General features: G+C 43.9%; 1 protein-coding gene across 1 annotated transcript in view; it reads left to right on the top strand.

Annotated features, from left to right (window-relative positions):
* Positions 1-22,637, top strand: part of TENM4 (teneurin transmembrane protein 4) — a 358,077-nt gene extending 335,440 nt beyond the window's left edge. The window contains exons 26-29 of the mRNA XM_030461389.1: positions 1,577-1,873; positions 3,077-4,691; positions 8,956-9,098; positions 18,811-22,637. Coding sequence (XP_030317249.1) covers positions 1,577-1,873; positions 3,077-4,691; positions 8,956-9,098; positions 18,811-19,569 — 2,814 coding nt within the window. The 3' untranslated portion in view covers positions 19,570-22,637. The remainder of the gene's footprint in view (positions 1-1,576; positions 1,874-3,076; positions 4,692-8,955; positions 9,099-18,810) is intronic.
* Positions 22,638-22,849: the final 212 nt, after the last annotated feature.

Below are 22,849 nucleotides of genomic sequence, written 5' to 3' on the forward strand. Positions count from 1 at the left end.
CCAGGACCTCGATATCCTTCCTAAACTGAGGGGCCCAGAACTGGACACAGTACTCGAGGTGTGGCCTCACCAGGGCTGAGTACAGGAGCAGAATCACTTCCTTGGACCTGCTGGCCACGCTCTTCCTGATCCAGGCCAGGATGCCATTGGCCTTCTTGGCCACCTGGGCACACTGCTGGCTCATGTTCAGCTTCCTGTCAATCCAGACTCCCAGGTTCCCTTTCTGCCTGGCTGCTCTCCAACCACTCTATCCCCAGCCTGGAGCTCCCCATGGGGCTGTTGTGGCCAAAGTGCAGGACCTGGCACTTGGCCATGTTGAACCTCATCCAGTTGGAATCAGCCCAACCCTCCAGTCTGTCCAGGCCCCTCTGCAGAGCCCTCCTGCCTTCCAGCTGAGCCACACTCCCCCCCAGCTTGGTGTCATCTGTGAATTTGCTGATGATGGACTCAATCCCCTCATCTAAATATCACTGAAGATATTGAACAGAACTGGGCCCAACACTGATCCCTGGGGGACACCACTAGTGACCGGCCGCCATTTTGATGCAGCCCCGTTCAGCACCACTCTCTGGGCCCGGCCCTCCAGCCAGTTCCTAACCCAGCACAGAGTGCTCCTGTCCAAGCTGCGGGCTGCCAGCTTTTTCAGGAGGATGCTGTGGGAGACGGTGTCAAAGGCTTTGCTGAAGTCCAGGTAGACTCAAAATACAGCAGGAATTCAATCATCCACCATGGCCAAGATCAAAACTGGACCAGGGCTGAGAACAGTGCTCAGGTCAGGGTGTCAGCTTTACCCAGGGCAGGCTAAAGCAGGGCAGGAACTGCAAACCAAGTCAGCTGTTTGGAGTTTGAAATTCATCCCAGAAAAATCTGCACCTTTCTAGAAAAGAGGGATTCACCATCTGAAAGTGGTGGGATGGAGATGGAGCTGTCTTCACCAGCAAGCTCAATCTAGGCATGTGGGTTTTTCATCCTTGCTGAGTACTTTGCTGCTGTGGTGATGTGGCTTTCTAAGTCTCCTTGCACACAGGACTAAACATGAGTTATATTATCAACTCCTTTTTGTACTGCTGTGCTCTACAATCCCTGAATCAAAGTGTATTCCTGCTCCTAGCTTTGAAGTAGATACCTTTGATCTTTGCAAGTGCAGAGGCAGTGGAGGTAACAGGGGTGTAATTATGCAACACTGAATAACCCCAGGACAATGAAGTTGAAACTCCAGGTCTCACAAAAAAGTTCCTGCACTCTGTAACATCTGCAGTGGTCAAGGCCTCCATATTTTATCTCAGGAGAAAGGCTTAACCTCCAGTGCCTGCAGTATCTTCAGTAAACTCAGAGAAAAATTAGTTTGCTGTGATGGTTTTTCAAAAGTACCCTGGTTTTCTGCCTCTCTCCTCACTTCTTCCTCAACAGATAAAATGTCAGGACAACTCTTTGCTTTGAAAATTGCCTCTTATCCAGAGGCAATGAAGAGCTGGATACTCCCCAGTGTGGTCTAAAGAGATGTTTGGTGAAACAAGGCTCATCTTTGTCACTCAAACTCTTTCCAGCTTCCTAATTCTCCATCTCTTTCCTGTAGGTTCACAACAGGAACCTGCTGTCCCTTGACTTCGATCGGGTGACAAGGACAGAAAAAATCTACGATGACCACCGCAAGTTCACCCTCCGGATCCTCTATGACCAGGCAGGGAGACCCAGTCTCTGGTCACCCAGCAGCAGACTGAACGGGGTCAATGTCACCTATTCCCCAGGAGGACACATTGCAGGGATTCAGAGGGGAACAATGTCAGAAAGGATGGAGTACGATCAGTCCGGCAGAATAACATCCAGGATCTTTGCTGATGGCAAATCATGGAGCTACACTTACTTGGAGAAGGTAAGAATCCTCCTGTCCCTCAGAAATGGTGCATTTGGGGCAAATGAGCTTTATTGCTGTGACTTCAGCCCCTTCACACCAGCTGATTTTTGTTCTAATACTCCTCTTCTGCCTATACTGAAGTGCACTACTCTGTGCACTTTGATTCCAGACCACCGAAGAGCAGTTGAAAAGAGGCTGAGAAGTTTCTTCTCAGTCAACTGAGAGCATTTCTTGATGCTGTCAAGCTTTGGTGTTTGACTTCTTAGGCATAAAATTCCTTTTGATGAGCTAGCTGCAATATAAAATATCTTCAGGGGAAGTCAGAGGAGCGAGCAGAGGGACTTTCCAGATGGATTTTCCATGTGAAAAGAACACAGACTGGCTGATATGCCTTCTTCAAGTGGTCCATTCCTACTTCTAGGAGATAAATGTAACAAAAAGTGCAGGGCACAAATCCACCTGAACTGTGTAGCCCATTTGGCTATGTTTGCTGTAGTCTGCCCTCTGTAGACTGGCATGGGACTTAATTTTTTCCAGATATAACCATTCATCATTACACTGCCTGGTGTCCTGGAGATTCATAACGTGCATAACACAGGCTGGATTTTTTTATTGCTGTGTTTTTTCCAGAGACTCTCCCTACAACAGTTTAAGAAAACTACAGTAACAGCTTTTTTAAAAAAAAATAAATAAAATTATTGACTTGTCCTTTGTATTATACAATCTGTGTGGATTGTTCATTACATACAAAAAAAAATCCCAGAACAAATAAACATGCAGGCAGGAGCTTGCAGTAAGAGAGTAATAGAAGATACAAAGGCACAATGAATTACTTGTGTATTGGAAGATGTCAGGGGGTATTTTTTCAAGCACTGTTTCAGTAACTCCACCAATTTTATTTATTAGTCTGTAAAAGCTATTGGCACGGGGAATTTGGGTAGAGACAGCTACCTAGAGGGTATTGATTCAAACAACTGAGCATTCTAAACTTAGAACTTCCTCACTGCAGTAACTGCTTCTTCCTCTGACCCACTCCTGCTTGGAGATACTCGATGTGCTGTGCAGCTGCATAGCCCTCACTGTTTATCCCTATGGGTCCAGAGATCCATCTCACTTGCCCTGCTTTTTCCATTGGAGAATCTTGCAGGTTTTGTGAGAGCTGAGTGTAATTTTGCCTGAAAACCAGGAATATAATCCAATTTTTTTTTCCTTCTCATCCAGTCCATGGTACTGCTCCTTCACAGCCAGAGACAGTACATCTTTGAGTTTGATAAGAATGACAGATTGTCATCAGTCACCATGCCCAATGTTGCCCGCCAGACTTTGGAAACCATTCGTTCCATCGGGTACTACAGGAACATCTATCGGCCACCAGAAGGCAACGCCTCAGTAATCCAGGATTTCACAGAGGACGAGCAGCTCCTCCACACTTTGTACTTGGGGACAGGGAGACGTGTCATCTACAAGTATGGAAAGTTGTCCAAGTTGGCCGAGATGCTCTACGACACCACGAAGATCAGTTTCACCTACGATGAAACGGCCGGCATGCTGAAGACAATCAACTTGCAGAATGAAGGCTTCACATGTACCATAAGGTACAGACAGATAGGACCCCTCATTGACAGACAGATTTTTCGCTTCACCGAGGAAGGGATGGTGAATGCACGTTTTGATTATAATTATGACAACAGCTTTCGGGTGACCAGCATGCAAGCGGTCATCAACGAGACACCTCTACCCATTGATCTCTACAGGTACGATGATGTGTCAGGCAAAACTGAGCAATTTGGTAAATTCGGAGTCATTTACTACGATATCAACCAGATTATCACCACTGCTGTCATGACTCACACTAAACATTTTGATGCCTACGGGAGGATGAAGGAGGTCCAGTACGAGATATTCCGGTCGCTGATGTACTGGATGACTGTGCAGTATGACAACATGGGGAGGGTGGTGAAGAAAGAGCTGAAGGTTGGTCCTTATGCAAACACCACTAGGTACTCCTATGAGTATGATGCTGATGGCCAGCTGCAGACAGTGTCTATCAATGACAAACCCCTCTGGCGTTACAGCTACGACCTAAATGGAAACCTCCATTTGTTGAGTCCAGGGAACAGTGCCCGCCTTACACCACTCAGGTATGACCTCAGGGATAGGATCACTAGACTGGGGGATGTGCAGTACAAAATGGATGAAGATGGCTTCCTGAAGCAAAGAGGCAATGATATTTTTGAGTACAGCTCAGCTGGCCTGCTCATCAAAGCCTACAATAAAGCTAGTGGGTGGAGTGTGAAATATCGCTATGATGGCCTAGGAAGGAGAGTCTCCAGCAAAACCAGCCATGGCCATCATTTGCAGTTCTTCTATGCAGACCTGACCAACCCAACGAAGGTCACCCATTTATACAACCACTCAAGCTCTGAGATCACCTCCCTCTACTATGACCTCCAAGGCCACCTCTTTGCAATGGAGCTCAGCAGTGGTGATGAGTTCTACATTGCCTGTGATAACATTGGCACTCCTTTGGCTGTCTTCAGTGGGACTGGCTTAATGATTAAGCAGATACTGTACACAGCATATGGGGAGATCTACATGGACACCAATCCCAACTTCCAGATCATCATTGGCTACCATGGGGGACTGTATGACCCCCTCACAAAGCTTATCCACATGGGACGGAGAGACTATGATGTGCTGGCCGGTCGGTGGACGAGTCCAGACCACGATATGTGGAAGCATCTTAGTAGCAATAACATAATGCCTTTCAACCTGTATATGTTCAAAAACAACAATCCCATTAGCAACTCTCAGGATATCAAATGTTACATGACAGGTAAGACATTTAAATTAATTATCATGTTCACAAGTTTGTCATCACTGAGTAGGTTTTTCTTCTCTCTCAATATGCTGGTCACCAAGGTTTTCTAGTATTTAATATAATAGATAGACACAAGTTTTTCCTTGCCAATTGATCCCTGTGTCCAGGGCATGTTTAATTTATTAGCATAGATGGAGATAGTAATTCCCAAACCTGTTTTCTTTTCTCTTCCTTGGTGTTTCTTTTCATTTTGCTTCCAGTTCTTTGTTCCCTCAGATATTCCAGGTATAACTGGCAATTAATGTCCTGATAACCTTTCTCTCTGTAGAGGGACTGCATTGTTTACACAGTGTTACACAGAGATTTATATGCTAAACAAATGACATGTAAATTTGTTTTATCAGGATGACAACAATGAATTAAACCTTTTATTGCACTTAGACATTTCAGGGGACACTACAGCAACCATGTAGTTCAAAGTTAATCTGCCCCACAGAATTAAGTTTCAACTAAAAGTCAATAAAAGCAGACATGTTAGATTTAAAGGCCAGATTTTAGGGCATAAATACCCCACAGCTTAAATTAACCTCTGAAATGCTTCCTCTGGGATTTTGTAAAGCAGCACTAACATGAACTTTATGTATATTTTTTATTCAAAATATGATTTGGTAGGTTAAATGTCCTTCCTATATACATACTTTGTGCAATACTGGTAGTAAAATTCAAGAGGACTGTTTTGGTGGGACTCTTTCTGTATACTTCCCATCAGAAAACACAATCACAAATCAAATTGACATACTGCTTAAGGAGATATTATTAATTTTTAAATGCTCCTGCTGCATCTATCACAACTTTCCTGTATGCAGTGGTATTTGCATTCCCCTAAATTATGAGATTGGCTTAATAACAAAAAATATTCCAAAATAAAAGTCCTGGGGTTTTCTACTCCACTTGTTATTCTGGCCATAAAGATTCATACTTTCAAGTTCTTCTGCCGTATTAGATTTCTTTTTTTTTTCATGAAAAAGCTGTTTCCTCCAGAGCTGAGATGATGCCATGAGGGAAGTAAATTATGCCAAAAGATGCAGACTAAGATCCTGTGTGTTGGCCTCACTCAGATAATTAAGGCTAGCAGGGAATACTTCGAGTTAACTTTTCCTATCAGAAAATGCTCATTTGTCAAAACTGAATTTATGGGAAAGGGTTGAGCTTGAGAGATTTCTCAGCAGAAATGCTGTAAACAGCTCTGAAAATTGTCTAGATGGCAAATTCCAAAAAAGCCTGTGTGAAAAATTCCTTTCTAGTTTTCAGCCTTTTCAAGTTAAGTGTAAACTAATGATTGAAAAAATGGAATGGAAAAATTAAGGCATCAAAACCAAAATGGAGGATCTTCATTGGAAATTGTTCTCTTGAGTTGCTCTAGTTTTTGAAAAAATGCTTCATGACATATTAACAGATTTTTCATTTTCCTGTTCAAGTAAAGACAGGACAAAATTTCCAATCCAGTCTTGGAACAGGTGAACAACTTCCCACCCAGCTCTGATGATCACATCAAGATGTCCAAATCTGATACTTTAATATTTTATATGCACCAAACAACTGTTTCCATGGTCATGAAGGTTCTATTTTCAGTCTTTCAAGCATACAGATCCCAAATACATTGTTAAAGTATCTCCTCACACAGTGGATGGAAAAAGCAGATCACCTTATGGGATGAGTGCCACGATGCAAGGCTGTGGCTCTGACATTTCTCTCTGCTGAAGCTTTCAGGGATCTGATGGGCAGGACCTGTGATGAGCTTTTCCTTCATCACAACCAAACCTTCCCAAATTCAGGCACAGGGAATCATTCTCTGTCCCTCCCTGCCCACCCAAGGACCCCCTGTCCTTAGGGAAGCTCAGCACCCAGGACATGAGGAGATGGCAAACACTTTGGTCTGCAACCATGAGGTTTCTGAGCTCATGGGTACAAGTTGGAGGTGGGCAGGAGAAACAGGTATTTACTTTTCAAGAAGGCCATTGCTAAATATGAATATTTTAGCAATTGTACACTTCATGGCACAGGGCTTTGCTGCCAGCTTCAGCTAGCCTGATGGATTGAAGTGACATTTCCATTACATGTGTCTGCATTAAGCACTCTTTTTCTTTGCCTTCAAATGAATTTACTGTGAAATGTGTTGGCAGGGTTACTGTAGCTGAAAAAAACCTCTGTGACGTGAAATGTACTTTTCTGACAAAAAAGTTGTCACTGCCTCTTGGCAAATTAATATTTTCCCCTCTGTTTTCTCACCTCCACACCTTCCTCCCATGCTTTTTGGGTGTTTGGTTTTGAGGAGTTTTTGCTCTGAGTATTCCTCTTCCCAAAAAGAACAAAATTCTGTTTGCAAATGTTTTGAAAGTCAGTTTCCTGAGAAGTAACAAAAAAGCCTGTCTTCAGGCTTTCCAGGCATATTACATATTTTTCTGTAGTTCAGCATCCCTGCTCTGTATCCTTTTTAACATTTCTGAAGTGCTTGGAAAGTGGTTCCTGCACTGATGCCGACCTTCACTGTTTTACTTTGTTCTTCTGACCACCTGGTCCACAATATGTACATCAAAGGTCTTTATTTCACATGAGAAGAATTTGCAAGCAGTCTGGCTTAGAGTTAAGCAAAAAAAAATAATCAAACAAGCCTTTTAATTTCTTCCCTCCCTCCAACCTCTCTGTTTCAAAGGCACTCCAGAAACAATCTGTACATTGAGTGAACAGAAGTGTTTTTATTACAGAAATCCTCCTCCTTCCACATGGATTGTCACAAGGGCTTATTGGACATCTGCCCAATCTCAACATTTTGGCCTGTAAGAAAACAATCAACAGATAGTGTGTTTGTTTGGCTCCTGGTTCTCCAGTCATCTGAAGAGCCTTATTTGCTGCTTGCATCCATAATTTCTTTTCCAACCAACTCATTTAAGCTCGTGAGGAAGAGAGGGGAGAAAACGTTCAAAGAAGCATATTTAATTCATTAAAATGGTCCCTTTTCAGCCAGTTTTAACAATGTTTATTGAGTTTAGCAAAGCGAACTGCAGATCCATTTTGAGGCAATCACCAGCACACACCCTGTTACCTCCAAAACCACTTAAGACCCTGGGAGTTGATACTATTCAAGCTTTACCTTCATACCTTTATTTTGCTTCCAATTGCTGCTGATGTGCCAAACACACCCCATATTTCTTGTGGACTGTAGCAACTGTGTCTATCTGTAGAGTTCAGTGAAGGCAAACAAGGTAAAACCATCAAATTCCCAGAAGTTAAGCAGGGAAGTGATGCTGACCCAAGCAGATCTCAGAGTTAGCCCACCTCACCAGTATTTCCTCCACCCCAAAATCTGAGAAGACTTAGTAGTCTACTGTCAAGTGAATGGAGGAATGACCCAAATCTCCTGGTTTTCCATCATGTCCCCTTTAGTGCCAGTGGTCCTCCTTTTGCATAGGACAACAGTTTATTGCTTTTAGCCAGCAATTTTCTCACTGTCCTTGGATTTTTTTTCTAAGGGACTTGTGAAAAGTACCCAAGTGATGTAGTCTTGTTCAAACACAAGACTCCCACTGCTACTACTGCTTTTAAATGTCACTATAAAAGATGACATGTGGCTTTACACTGTTTTAGTACTTAAAATACACCTTCTTATGAAAAAGGCCAAGAAACTCAGGACAGAGGTGGAATTGCCATGGAACAAGCAGAGGATATGTCTCTTCTGTGATCACCTGCTAAATGACAATGTTGTTTGTGCTGGATATCCTGGTATTCTGGCTCACATAGCTCTAAAATTTAGACTTCAGCCTGCAGGCCCTTTGAGAGGCATCAGGAAGAGAAGTACTGTGGCTGAGATGTTCAGAGATGATGGTAGGATGTTCAGAGGATGGTAGAGCATTCAGCTGGTGCCTCTCAACCTCCATTAATGTAATGTTGTTCCTGTATTTCTCCTGCAAAACAGAGCAGAATCTGGTGGCTGCTTACCTAGGACAGACGTGCACTTGGCTTTGGTCACTGCCAAAGCTTCTGTTTCAGAGCTGGAAAAGTGCAGAATTGGATTGTGGTTGAAGGCACAAAAGCCCAGCCTTGGCACATTGATTCTTTCAAGGACCATTAATATTTGTGCTCTTCACAGAAAGTAGATTCTCATCATTCTGGCCAGACTGTGACAGTGCCAGACATCACAGGGTCCTCCTCTGCACTGTTCTCTTGAACAATCCTGCTTGAGAGATCAGATAATCAGATTTATGCTTCTCTTCCCTTCCAGATGTCAACAGCTGGCTGCTGACCTTCGGGTTCCAGCTACACAACGTCATCCCTGGCTACCCCAAGCCAGACATGGATGCCATGGAGCCATCCTATGAGCTGATCCACACGCAGATGAAAACACAAGAATGGGACAATAGCAAGGTGATCATTGCATCTCCATCTCTATCTCACACACTGATCAGCACACTGTATTGTTGTAATATTTATTAAAAATGCCTCTGTCAGCATGTTATCCCAGATATGTTGAGAGATTAAGAGTAAGTCAGTCTCCGTTATACTAATGAGATCTGGCTGAAGAATCACATCTTAAGTTCCTTACTTCCATGGTGCTTTTTCCTGTGATGTTTTCTGGTGGCTGTTCCATGAAATGGTATGTTGCTGTTTGTTACTCCCACAAGAGGTCATGTTACCATGTGTTGCAGGCTATGTTCATGGCCTTTGCACCAAAGATTCTTGGAACTGAAAAAAAAGTTTGATACTGAATCATTTTCAACCAACTTTTTCTCTAGAAACTTACTCAGTCTGGTTTGAAATGTTTTAAATATTTTAAACAACTTCACAAAGAAGCAGTTCTGTTTTACAGAAGGTTTCACCAGAAAGAAGTCTTAGCTGATGGTTAACTTCCATTTTACCTGACTGGGTTTAATCCCAAATCACTGTGTTCTGCTTTTAAAAATGGGCCTGCATCACAATCCACTTTGTTAGATGGTGGCATGAAATTCAATGATGGAATTAGCAAGAAAATGCTTTTACAGCACAATCATTTCCCCCCTCTCTTCTCGTTGAGAATTACTCAGCTGAATTATGGAGGCAGATCTGTTAAAGGTTAACACTGTGGGTCAGAATCAGAGCCCTGGGTTACTCCTGGCCCCACTGCTTTTCACCTCTGTGTCCTTAGAAAAGTCACTTACCTCTCAGGATAGTCACATAGAATCACAGGCTGGTTTTTTGGTTGGAAGAGACCTCAAAGATCATCCAATTCCAACCCCCCTGCATGGGCAGGGACACCTCCCACCAGACCAGGTTGCTCCAAGCCCCATCCAGCCTGGGCTGAGACACTGCCAGGGATGGGGAAAATGCAGTTTTTCTGTGCCAGTGTCTCACCACCCTCACAGGAAAGAATTCTTTCTAATGGCTAATCTAAATCTAGCATCTTTTAGTTGAAGATGTCCCCCTTTGTCCTATCACTCCATGCCCTTATAAAAAGTCTCTCACCAGCATTTCTGTACCCCTTTTGGGTACTGGAAGGTGCTCTAAGTTCTCCCCAAAGCCTTCTCCAGCCTGAACCACCTCAACTCTCTTAAGTCTCTCTCTATAGGAGAGGTGCTTCAGACCTCTGATCATCCTTGTGAGCCTCCTCTGTCCTCTCTCCAACAAACAGGTCCATATCCTCCTAGCCTGATGTTAGTCTGGGTTTTCTTCTGATCTGTTTAGTCCTAATCCTCTTTAGTCTGAATTCCTGCTTGCTGTTGCTGTGTACTTGAACATCAGAGGAGCAGTGAGGCACCAGTTTTTTTGGGGAGGTGTAGATATGTTCTTAACATTCCTACTAATAAAATGGTAACATTTTATTCCAAGGGTGTGGAATTGATCTCATCTGCCCTTCTAGTCTCTATACCTGTCATTTAACTGAAACCTCACTGGCCTGCAGCAAATTCTTCAGGTCCTGTACACACACTAAAGCAGGAGGTAAAACACAGTGTCACATTTCCCCAGTTCCCCAGCCACAAGTCTCTCTGAGAGGTCTGAACAAGAGACTGTGGAGTAATACAGGAGTCATGTGTCAGCTCCCCCTTGGTACTGAGCATCATAGCTAAGGTGAAAACAAGCTCACACGGACCAGCTTCAACTTAAACCAGAGATTTACCTTAAGATTTATCCCTTTATAATAGAAGGGACCTTTTGCTTCCATGGTTGAGTTGATGCTTGAAAGCCATTGCACCACAGTGTCTTGGTTGTCTCAGAGACTCCTTTTTTGTTTCTTCCTTCCTTGGATTAAACAATAAAGTTCTAATAGAGATGATTTCTGCAGTGAGAAATATCCTCAGGATTTTTCCTCCTCTCTGATGTGACAGTGTCCCCAGGTGAAGCTGCACAGGACAAAGCAAACAGGGATGGCTCATTCAGAAACCACACTAAAGTTTTTCCTCTAAATTGTTTTGTGCCCTAGATAATAACTCTCACAGAAACACAACAGAAATTATTATTAGTGTTCTTCTTATTATTGTATCATTATTTTTTCATTAGCTCATTATTAGTAGTATGACACTTATTGAGTAGCCAAGTAACTTGAGTGACAGCTTGAGATGAGGACTGACACTTGCTCATACCAGCAGCTGAGGTGGAAATAAAACCAAGGAACCCTCCTCATCACCCATTTTAGTTGGATCTGCCTGAGTAAGCAATAGAAGACAGTAAAATCTCCATGTTTTAAGGCAAAATTCTGTGATGAGGAGCATGTAGGGACCTGCTTGGTAAAAGGGCTTCATGCAGCCACCCTGCTTCCAGATGAGTCACTTTGCACTCTCAGTGTTGAAAGTGCCATTTTACCATTGCAGATTGTTTTGGGTTCTTCTCCTGTGTTATGACAGCAACAAAACATGAGCATTTTTATTTCAGTCTGCAGTTGCAGGATCGTGCTGTGCTAGCAAGTGGTTCTCAAATGCTGCAGAGCAGGATTCCCTTCCTATCTGTCACATCCAGCATATTGCAAGCATATATTTGCATAAAATAAATTCACTCACATATGATACCTGAACATATGATCCATTTTCCCCTAAGCCTAGCCATGCATTCAACACTGATGTTCCACAAGTTGTTCTGTTGGCTCCCAACCCTCCCAGACACAACCCATCCCTCCTTCACACTCTTTGCCTCTGTATTTATTGGTGAAGCATGCAGAAGGCAATATAAACCTCTAAAAATTTCACATAGCAAATGACAGATTAAAAGAAAACAAAATGGAAGCATGGGAAATATTTTCAGAAAACAAAACTAATCAGAGTGTGAAATGGTCTTCTGGAAAGTATGGAAAAAGCTCCACATCTTTTGTCATTTCGAAGTAGCCTGGACAAGGCACTGGACAGTGCCCATCCTGCTTGAAATCCAGGGATATTCTCTGGATGAGACACCCCAATCCTTCTCATCTCCAATCCTTGGTTTCCCTGGCTCATGCATCTCCTTATGACAGACTAAAATAAAATTGACTTAACTCCACTGGTTTTGCTGATCAAAGCTGCAGCCCAGCAGGTTGAGTCAGTTCCTTTAGCAGAGAGGAATGATTAACAGGAGCACAGCAACAAAGAGACAAACTCCACAGAAATGGCTGTTTCATATCTCTTCAGACTGCATAACCAGAGGGTCCCAGCATCTCCTTCCAAACTACTGTTGGTACTTGCCTTGCAGGGCTGGAAGATGGGAGAGATATTTCTGACTTTAAGCATCCACCAGCTCAGAAACAACTAGCATGCCATAAACTTTGCAGTAACACCCTGCAGCTCCAGAGTGACATTTAAAATCCAATACTCTGTTGTGCAGCACTTTCCTCTCCCCCTCCCTACAACTGTGAGGCTGTCACTAAATTGTTTGTTGAACAAGTTCAGTGTTATTGGCCACCAGGGGACTCTGGGTGACCTCTGGCATATTGTAGAGCTGCTGCACCTGAATCAAATTTCTCTTCTTTTCTTCTTTTCTTTTTTTTTTTTTTTTTTTTTCCTTTTCTTTCTTCCCTTCTGTCTTGTTGAGCTGTCAAGTAATTGCTGGAGCCAGAACAGCTCTACTCACAGGGAGGGATGTTTTGGAGTAGGCACTTACATCATTAACTACATCATGTTATTAACTACCCTTCTCTCTGTCCCATGAGCACTGTGTCTCCTGAATAGGTCCTGTTTTCTGTAGTGCCCATTACAGACTGTGCTGGAGGAGCAGCTTTTGATGGTCCCTTATAAAGCAGTGTTTTGGAAGCAAGGGATGCTCAGCCAGGGAGTGAGCTGCAGGGCTGCCAGGAAGAACAGCACTGCCGTTCACTCCCTGACTGAGCATCCCTTGCTTCCAAAATGCTGCTTCATAAGGGACATCAAGGAGTCTGTTGAGGGACCAGCTCTGCCATGTTCATCATTTGTGGAGAGCATCCTCACATAGTGGGGCTTTTGTCCTGGGCTAGGGCCATCTTCAGGCCCTAGTTATGTTTTGCAGAAGTAGTGGCCAGTTTTTCCTGGATCTGATGCAGGGAAGGGAGTTGAAATTTCAGAGACATTAAGCTCTTGAAGTGTTGTGGAAATAGCTCAGCAAGAGGAGAGGAATCCTCTTATTTCCCTACAGATGAAAATCTGCTGGATGAGCTCAGCCTCATTACCCCCCTGCAGCTGTGTGCATTGGCAGGGTGGAGATGGGACCTCTCTCATCCCAAGTGTTAGTCCTTGTGTTTCACTCATTGCTAGCCAATCAGCAGCTGCAGCACTGGCCTTGCTGGCCAATCACTCACCTCCATGTTTCTTCTTGCATTCATGGGGGGGGAGGTTGCTAAGCAGGCACGTTTCCTCTCAGTGCATCTGGGCTGGTGGGTAGGTGCCTGATGATGTGGTTGGGGGATGCTCTTGCACCTCCACCAGCTGAGAATTGGTGGGGGAAAACCCAATGGGGACTCATCTTCAGGTGGAATTGAGGGAAGAGACTGTTTCCTAAAGGATGGAATTTTTGCAGAGAGCTAGGGGGTAAGTAAGAAGGATGCAAATAGGGGAGAGCTTATCACTCTTTACAACTCCCTTAAGGGAGGTTGGGAGGAAGGTGGGAGTTGGTCTCTTCTCCTAAGTGAAAGAACAAGAAGAAAATGGCTTCAATTTCTGCCAGAGGAATTTTAGATTGTATATTAGAAAAAACTTCTTCACTGAAAAGGTTTTCAGGTAGCACAGGCTGCCCAGTGCAGTGGTGGGGGTCACCGTCCCTGGTGGGATGTAGAAGATTTATAGATGTAGTGCTTAGGGACAAGGTTTAGTGGTTTTTTTGGTAGTTCTAGGTTAACAGTTAGGCTTAATGAGCTTAAAAAAATTTCTGACCAAATAGATTCTCTTATTTTAGGGTTCTAATGATGAAGAATATTTCAGAGAGACGAGTTCTAACTTCGTCCAAGCCTTTTGGAAGTGGCTTTCTGTGTTGTAAGCCACTTGGGGGAAGAGAAACACCTACTGTGTATAATGACACAAGGATATAGAGAAACTCAGGAACATGTTCACGTATTTCACATCTTGGATCCTTGGTGGGAAATTAAAACTTTCAGTCTCACACTGGAAGGCAGTATTTAAAAACAACAGATGATGGTATCTGGCTATGGTATTTTTAATCCTCAAGAGGTGCTGGAAAAAAGCAAGAGGCTATTCAGAGATCTCTGTAATGTGCCATTCCCTTGAGCTCTGCACAGCAGCCAACAAATGATGAAGGTCATTCTCTTCTCTCCATTGGGTTGTTGCTAGATAAAGTGAAATGTCACCTAAGGACATCTGATTAAAAAAGACTGTGAGGAAAAAACAAACCCAGCGTATTTGTCACTCACATCTAGCAACAAATATTGAAATAAAATAACTATGAATCCTCATCTTTCTGCCATAAAACTGCTTTTATAGATACCTTGGTTTACAGTTGCTAAAAGCAACAGCATTATTTTTGAGAATACCACATGCCACTGCAGCCTTGGATGGAAATTTTCTGTTTCTCTTTCTTGCCAGTTCATTAATAAGAGTTCTAAGATGAAACAGAAATGGTAATTTCAAAGTCAGGGATACACTGTCTCTTTGAACTGCATGCAATCAGTTTTCCTTCACCCCCTTTACATTCTGAGCAGAGCATACAAGCTCTGCTTTGCCTGAATTTTTGGTTTTTTTCTTGGATGTGTTTGCTTTTCTTTGGGGAAAAAAAAAAAAAAGTGCTGTCCCCAGATACATTCTTTTATCAGAGAAATGCACTCAAAAGGTAATTTTGAAGTCATCCTGGGCTCATTTTCTAGATGACAGAGATCTGTTTAGTTATTATAATAGTTAAGTGGTGATGATGTTCAGCATTTCAGCATTGCACATGTCTGATCTCCTACTTCCCTCTGTGACAAAAGATGAGGAGAGCCCAGAAATCCTGCAACCAGTCCCCAGTGGAAACCCCCAGTGGGTGTGATTTTGTTCTTCATGAAAACACCTAAATTTAGGTCCCCACCTGTGAATGTGGCATTCAGGTTTCAATCACAGCCAGCAGATACCTGTAATGAATTCAGTTGCTGGACTCATTTGAGATACTTTAGAGCATCCTGGACCTCCTCATATCTACAGCATGGATTTACCTGCACCATTCTGCAGCAGCAGCTGGTGGCCCAGCAGGGTTCCCTGCACTGCTAAATATTATGTTCAGCACCAGCTGTTTGGGTGACCCATCACTGGAACTCAAAGGACAGCTCAGCCCAGGTGCCAGGGTCTGGGACTGAAATAAAAAGACAACATAGATGTCTTTTTATGTCACATAGAGGTCTCCCTGTGTGCACCCACTGTGTTCTGTCAACCTCTGGGCCATAAAGGCAGTGGAGCTCATGTGCAGAGCTGACCACTCACCATCATTCATTTTAGACCAAGTTTTATCACACTCTAGGGTCTGACTGTGCAAAGTAAAGACTCAGTTCATTTGCCAGTAGAGGGACTTCTGAAACAAAAAAAAAAAATTCATCTGTCCCATCCCTGAAAGTGTTGAAGGTGAGGTTGGCAAGGTGCTACTGCAAAAGGGCAAAAATCTCCCAGAGCAGTTTCTCTGTTTCTCACCACCCTGTGTGGATGCTACAGGGAATTGGGAATCCATTGGGAATCTCAGGTCACACTAAACGTGTCTTCATCACCTTGGTGAGCTGCAGGAAGTCTTAGCATCTTTTTAATTCCGAGCAAATTATTAGGTATAGATCCCCTGTGAGTGCCTCCAGATTAGGTTGCCCCAACAAACCAGTGGGTCCCATGTAATTACGTGCCCATGTAATGGACAACTGAAACAGACTTGAGACCAGCACTGCCCACAGAAAGCATGAGAAGTGAGTGCATGGAAGTCACAATCACAGACTGATGGGTTTCTTTGCCACCAAAGGCATTTGCAGCCCACAATGTCACAAACTTCCAACCTACAGTACCTATAAGCAGTGACATAACTGGACGCCAAGAGGCTCCCAGTCAGGTGTCTCTGGTCAGTCATTTAATCTCTGGTTTAGCCAGCAGGAATAGTGCCAGTAACAGTCCTACAGCTGCGTAGGCAACATGAGAAATGCTTTTCCACTAGAGAGGAGGAAATGTCTTAGATGGAGACCAAGAGGATACCACCAAGGCTGTTAGCCTGGTATCCTATGCAGATGTTCTTCACAGGAAGTGACAAAGCCATTGCTGTGAGATGTTGTAATTCCTTAAACCTCCAAGTCCTGCCAGTAGCAGGGCAGGTACTGCTTGTTTTCTTTGTAGATGGCATCCAGATGAACAACAGAGCTGTGGAAATTGTATGGTTTTATATAATATCACAAAGGCAGTGAACAGTTAGATCAAGGAAAGGTCCATTATTCAATAGCTGCGGAAAAAAACCCAACAAACAAACAAATATAAACTAAAAATCAGGGTATGCTTTTATAATGGGCAATTACTGATCGAGAAACAAAGCTATGGACAATTTGACTATAAAATGGAAAAATATCTCAGCCCAGAAGGTGTTCTGGGCTTCATTGGTTATGTACTGTGGTTGTTTATATGTCACCACCTACAAATCCATCACCATGTTTACCAGGACCTGATTTACATCCTTGAGTGGAGGAGCTTGTACTAATCAGTATTTCAACATGACTAATGAGAAACTCCTTTTCCTGTCACTTGGGCAAGTTTTTAAGATGAGTTGGAAGAGCAACATGATGTGCTTGGGTAGTGGGGAAGGACCACCTAGAGTCAATACATATGAGATGCACCTGAGAAGTTTAAACCTCCCCATTTAAACCTCTCTGCAGAGGACACAGATAACCAGGGCTGTGCGGTGCACACTTATTTAGCACTGTGCTTCATGGAGCCTAGAAACCTAATTGCTCCATGTCCATCATTGGTGACATCTACATTAATTACCTCCATTTTTTGCATAGTTAGAGCATTTGTGCAGATGGTGGGGGAGCTGGGCTTGGCTTCCTATCAGTCTTTTAATTATATCACTCCCTAGGGGTGCAAGATCTCCCACTGGCAGTATGGGGAGAAATAGAAAGAGTTCTTCCAGAGGTAACTGGTTACTGCTCCAATTACTATGCAGTTAATCAAAATGGGGAAAGTAGGGACTATTCCAGACTTCTTGGCACTTCAAAAAAAAGTCAGTCCTGAGTTTTAGGTATTTTAATTATTTAGAGCCTAAAATGTGGTCTTGAACATGTGTACCTCTGTTCCCTTATATATTTTTCCTTTATAGATCAAAACTGCTTGGAATGTTTGAGTAAACAGCAATCTGAAATCCTTTATTTTATTTCTCTAACTCTTTGAAACCCTTCCCTGGAAACAGCCACCATGGAAATGATGGTTTAATTCCCTTCCCTTGCCAAGTCTTAGATGAGAGGTCCAAACTGAAATGCCTGCATCATCTGAATTGTCTTCTTGCACCCTGGGAAGGATCATGGAATGGTTTGGGTTGGACCTTAAAGATCCAACCCCCCTGTGTGGGCAGGGACACCTCACACTGGATCAGCTTGTTCAAGGCCCCATCCATCCTGGCCTTAAACACATCCAGGGAAATGTGAGCCCTTAGTTTGAGGATGGTCTAAGGCAATATCCTTCATGGATGTTAAATATCCTGAAAAATAATTGGAATGCAGCAAACTTTTCTTTGTAGCTTATTTTTAATCCCAGGTGTCATTACATTATTGAACTGAGCCATTGGCCACGCCAGGAGAGTTTTGTCAGAGCATCCTCCTGCTTCAGTGAAATTTAAGTAAATAATTGTTCATGAAGAGGGGTCTGTAAGAAGCCTGAGCTGCCATGAATTGATGAGAGCATTTCTAAAGATGTTTTGCAGTAATGAGGAGCTGCTGACTCACTGTGTGCTTGCTCCATTATATGCTAACAGCAAAAGTGACTTTGTATTGTACCTGACTGCAAATGATCCAGGCTGTTCTATCTCATCAGTTTTATTTCAGTAGAAGCCCAAACTCGAGTATCAAGTGCTGTGGCCTTAGCTCAGGGTTCATTTTAGAGGGTTTGCAGGAAATAGGAGTTTTATTTAGGGCCTTCTGTGAATTTTGAACAACCTGCTTTGGCTAGATTGAAATGAGAAAGAAAGAAAGAAAGAAAGAAAGGTTATGGCTGCATTGAGGGTGCAGGGCTTCTCAAGGTAGCACAAGGAGTTGCAAAGTGAAATTAAAATAGAAGAAACTTTTACATATGCTTTCACAGTTTTTCACAGGAAATCTGAAAGCATTTTGTAAAGCATCCCGGCCACATAGTTCTCTGTAAATGATTTGTGCAGATGAAGAACACTGAAGGATAAAATAATTGCATGAGCTAAGACAGGTGAAAAAATCCAAACTAGACCCTCACACCACTGAGGCAAAAAAATCCTTTTCTACCTCTACTGCCTTCAGCCTGTGACAGTAAATACAGTTCAGGTCATTGAAACAATTAATATTAGGGAAATAACCTGATAAGGCATCTCTTCCACTAAAAAGAATTAAAAGTCTGAAAAAAGGGTGATAGGGGAAAAAAAACCTTGGAGCTCCTCATTACATGTATCCAGGATGTTCTGCTGGTCTCCAGCATGTTAATAATGCCTTTGGGTCATCAAGCTTCTGTTTCTAAGCCACATTTCTCTTCTTTCTTTTCCCACTCAGTCAATTTTGGGGGTCCAATGTGAAGTACAGAAGCAGCTGAAGGCCTTTGTCACCCTTGAACGCTTTGAACGCATCTACAGCTCCAGTATCGCCGGGTGCCGGCAGGAGAAGAAGAACAAAAACTTTGCCTCTGGAGGCTCCATCTTTGGCAAAGGCGTCAAGTTCGCCATGAAGGACGGGCATGTGACCACCGACATCATCAGCGTGGCCAACGAGGACGGCCGGAGAATCGCAGCCATCCTCAACAACGCCCATTACCTGGAAAACTTGCACTTCACCATCGACGGGGTGGACACTCACTATTTCATCAAACAAGGGCCGTCGGAGGGTGACCTGTCTATCTTGGGCCTCAGCGGGGGGAGGAGGACCCTGGAGAACGGCGTGAACGTGACGGTGTCCCAGATCAACACAGTGCTGAGCGGAAGGACTAGACGTTACACCGACATCCAGCTCCAGTACGGCGCGCTCTGTCTGAACACTCGCTACGGGACCACTTTGGATGAGGAGAAAGCCCGTGTCCTGGAGCTGGCCAGACAGCGAGCTGTCACCCAAGCTTGGTCCCGGGAACAGCAGAGACTTCGGGATGGGGAGGAGGGTATTCGCTCATGGACAGAAGGGGAGAAGCAACAAGTGCTAAACACGGGCCGGGTACAGGGCTACGACGGATATTTTGTCATCTCAGTGGAGCAGTACCCTGAACTCTCAGACAGCGCCAACAACATCCACTTCATGAGACAGAGTGAAATGGGCAGAAGGTGACAGAGAGGGTCGGTGCGGTGACTTCTTGCCAAAGACAGCTACTCTTTTGTGGCCACTTACCTGACTGTGTTGTACTCAATCCTTTTTCTAAACCGAACAAGGCGGGGGGGGAGGAAAATAGAAAGAGAAGGAATAATACAGTTGCACTGTAACTCATGCAACATACTATTTTTTTTTCTCCTCTTTAATTTGGCCTTCACGTGGTTTTTTTTTTGCAATGAACAGAAGATATATTTTGCTGAAGTGTGATCACAGTGGAATTTCCTGTCTTTCGTCCTTTTTTTTTTTTTTTTTTTTTTTTGGGTTTTCCCCTCCCCCCTTTGTGAGGAATTTGAAGTGCGGAGTCATCAACGTATGTCCTTAGGTGTTGAAGTGAGAAATGGGTGTCTGTGCTAACTTGTGTCATCCTAACCCCTTCTGATTTTGGGGCAGGGACAGAGAGCCTTCCTCCCAAAACATGGGGAGCTCACGGCGTGCCAGAGGGCTCTTCCCAAGAAAAAAGGAGATGGAAGACAACGCTGATTCCAACGCTCCAAAAAGTGACCGTCCAAATCATGTGCCTCAAAAGAGACTTTACAAGTAGTTTTCATGTTTCACTTGGGACATGAAGTGTTTTTTGGGGGGCTCCTGCTGAGCGGAAGTAGATTATAGAGGCAAAGGAGCTGATTATATTAACTTGCAAGATGATTTTCTTCCTTCCTGAACTGGAATAAAAAAAGAAAAAAATTCAGTCTTTTTTCATTATGAGAGTAGATAATTTGGTTTCGGTTTTTTGTTTTTTTGGTTGTTGGTTTGTTGGTTTGTTTTTTTTTTTTCTGCGTGCGCAAATCCTGGTTTTAGTTAAAAAAAGAAAAAAAGAAAATAGCAAAAGCCAAGAAAGGGACTCCTGCTCTATTGAGAAAAGCTAAAATAAATCCTCTCTCATATGTAGAGCTGTTCTATAGGTGGATTTAATGCACCCATGTTGTACATTTGCTAATGGCATAACTTCATTAAATGTATAGTGTTTCAGTACACGAGGCTACGTGTTTAACAGTCCACTGTGCTGTATCTGATAAAAACAGTTAATTTTTTAGGAAACTGATTTGAATTTAAAAGTAGTTCTAGTATCCCAGTGACATACCACTGAAAATTAGAGCAAGCCAAACCTTGCTTTTCCTGATTCTGGAGCTTGTATTTATTGGCTGGGAAACACAGTTTTGAGTAGCATGCTGGCAAGTCGTTTATGACTATGGCAGATAAATGTCTCCTGGGGACTTTGGCAGCAGGGATTTTAAAATGTTTAATAAGTAGCAACAGCTTGTGCGTGGTGGGATGAGAAGGAGAATATTGGAATCAACCCCTCTGCCTGTTTCTTACATGAGCTCGAATTAAACAGTGAGCCCAGTTGACTGTTAGCAGTGAAGAAAGGGGAGGTTGAATGGACATGCCCACTACAGAGGGGATCAAGTGCTTTAATAAGAAACTGCTGACAAAGTTACTCAGCATGCTAATGTAATTTGTATTCACATAACCTCTGTGCTCTGGTATTTGCAAGAGTCCTTGAAATTCAAGGGAGCAAGGAGATGAGCTTCTTAGCATCCTCTTCCCTGCCTGAAACAGCCCTGTGCTAGGACAGGCCCCTCCTGCAGGCAGAGGTCTCACCCCACTTCTTGTTGGAGCTCCAGATGGAGATGGCCAACCCTGGTCCCAAACAGATGTCTCTCTCACACTGACACCTGCACCTATCCTGACTCTTTAGCTCTCACTGTGTGTTTCCCTGAGAACATCTCAGTCCTGAGATGTTGTTGTTTTGTGAGGGGTTTTTTTTGTGCCATCCCCTTCAGTTTTTTCTTCCTGATTCTGTAGAGAGATAACCCAAGACCTACAAATCCACGCCAAGGCTGTTTCCTTACTTGGAGCCCTCCAACCCAGAGCCAGCCCTCCTGCACTTGTACCACCACCACTGACATCCTCCAACACAGCCTAATACTTATTCCCAAGGCTCCAGCCCCCAGGATAAAGCAGGGGTGTGTTGGCCATGCACACCTCGAGCAGCAAAATGTTGGCAGCCCCAGTGCCATCCCCACAGATGCTGGCTGTCAGCTCCTGCTGCCTTTCCTGCCTGTTCCTGAGTGCTTGCCAGGAGGAAGTTGATGGGATGGAAATTCCCCTAACAGACTGTTCCTCCTTCAGTTCCCAGTCCCTGATACCTTTGGCTTGGGCCCTGATACCTTGGGCCAGAGCCCCAGGGCTGACCCATGTTGGGGCCACCCACTGGTATGGTCTTGATTTTCTGGTGGACCCTCCTGCTTGCAGCAAGGTTGGTGTTGCTGGTGCTCCTAACCAGTGCTGTTCTTTGAACCACCCCTTGCAGCACAAAACCTCTATTACTTTGGCAGGAAAAAAATTGCAGGTACCTGGACTAGAAAGGATATAGAGCTGCAGAAGAGCCAGCTGAGAGGAGACAGTGGCTGGGCCAGCTCTAGGCTTCAGCCAGGGATCAGTTCCTTCAGGCAGCTGTCTGCTAGAGATGGTTAAAAGGCCATGGCATTACTACCTGCATTGATGCTATCAAACTCTTGACAAGCCTGACTTGCCCTGAGGATGCATTGGTGGGGATTAGAGGCAGCATTAGCCATACCTGAAGTTGCCACCTACTGAAAGGCAGCAGCACCCTCTGCCCAGGGCTACCCAGCTCCCTGTTTGCCCCTCCCCACATCAAATCAAAGACAAATCCCTCTCATCACCTCAACCTTGTGATGACTTTTAGTGTCTAAACCAACACACATGGAGCAAAAAGAAAAAAAAAAAAAAAAAAGACCTGCAGGAAGCTGAGACAAAATGCATGAACCCTGGGTGAAGACCTGCAGTGCAGAGCTTGATGTGCATCCCATTTACACTGCATCCCTCCGAGCAGCTCTGAAGAGAAGTGATGCTCCTGTAACCATCCCTGTCCATGCGTTATGATGCTAAGAGGAGTAGTGCAAGAGTACGTGGGCGACCTTTCCACGCAGCCAAGGAAAGGGATTTGAGTGTGAAATATTCCTACTGGAACCCTGCCAGCCTGACATGGCACCTTGACAGCCTTACACAGACTCTTCAGGTTATTACACGAGTTAATGACTTTGGGGAGATCACCCATTTTTCAAGAGTCTTACGGTCCCTCTGCACACATGTGGCGTGTCCAGACCTGGGAGCCATCCCACTCTGCACCGTGGTCAAAGCAGTTCAGGTTGCCTTTCTCAGCATCCTCAAACAGTGGTAGGATGTGACTGTGCCCAGCTGCCTGTTGGGTCCA

This window comes from Calypte anna, chromosome 1 (genome assembly GCF_003957555.1).
Source record: "Calypte anna isolate BGI_N300 chromosome 1, bCalAnn1_v1.p, whole genome shotgun sequence".
NCBI classification, from domain to species: Eukaryota; Metazoa; Chordata; class Aves; order Apodiformes; family Trochilidae; genus Calypte; species Calypte anna.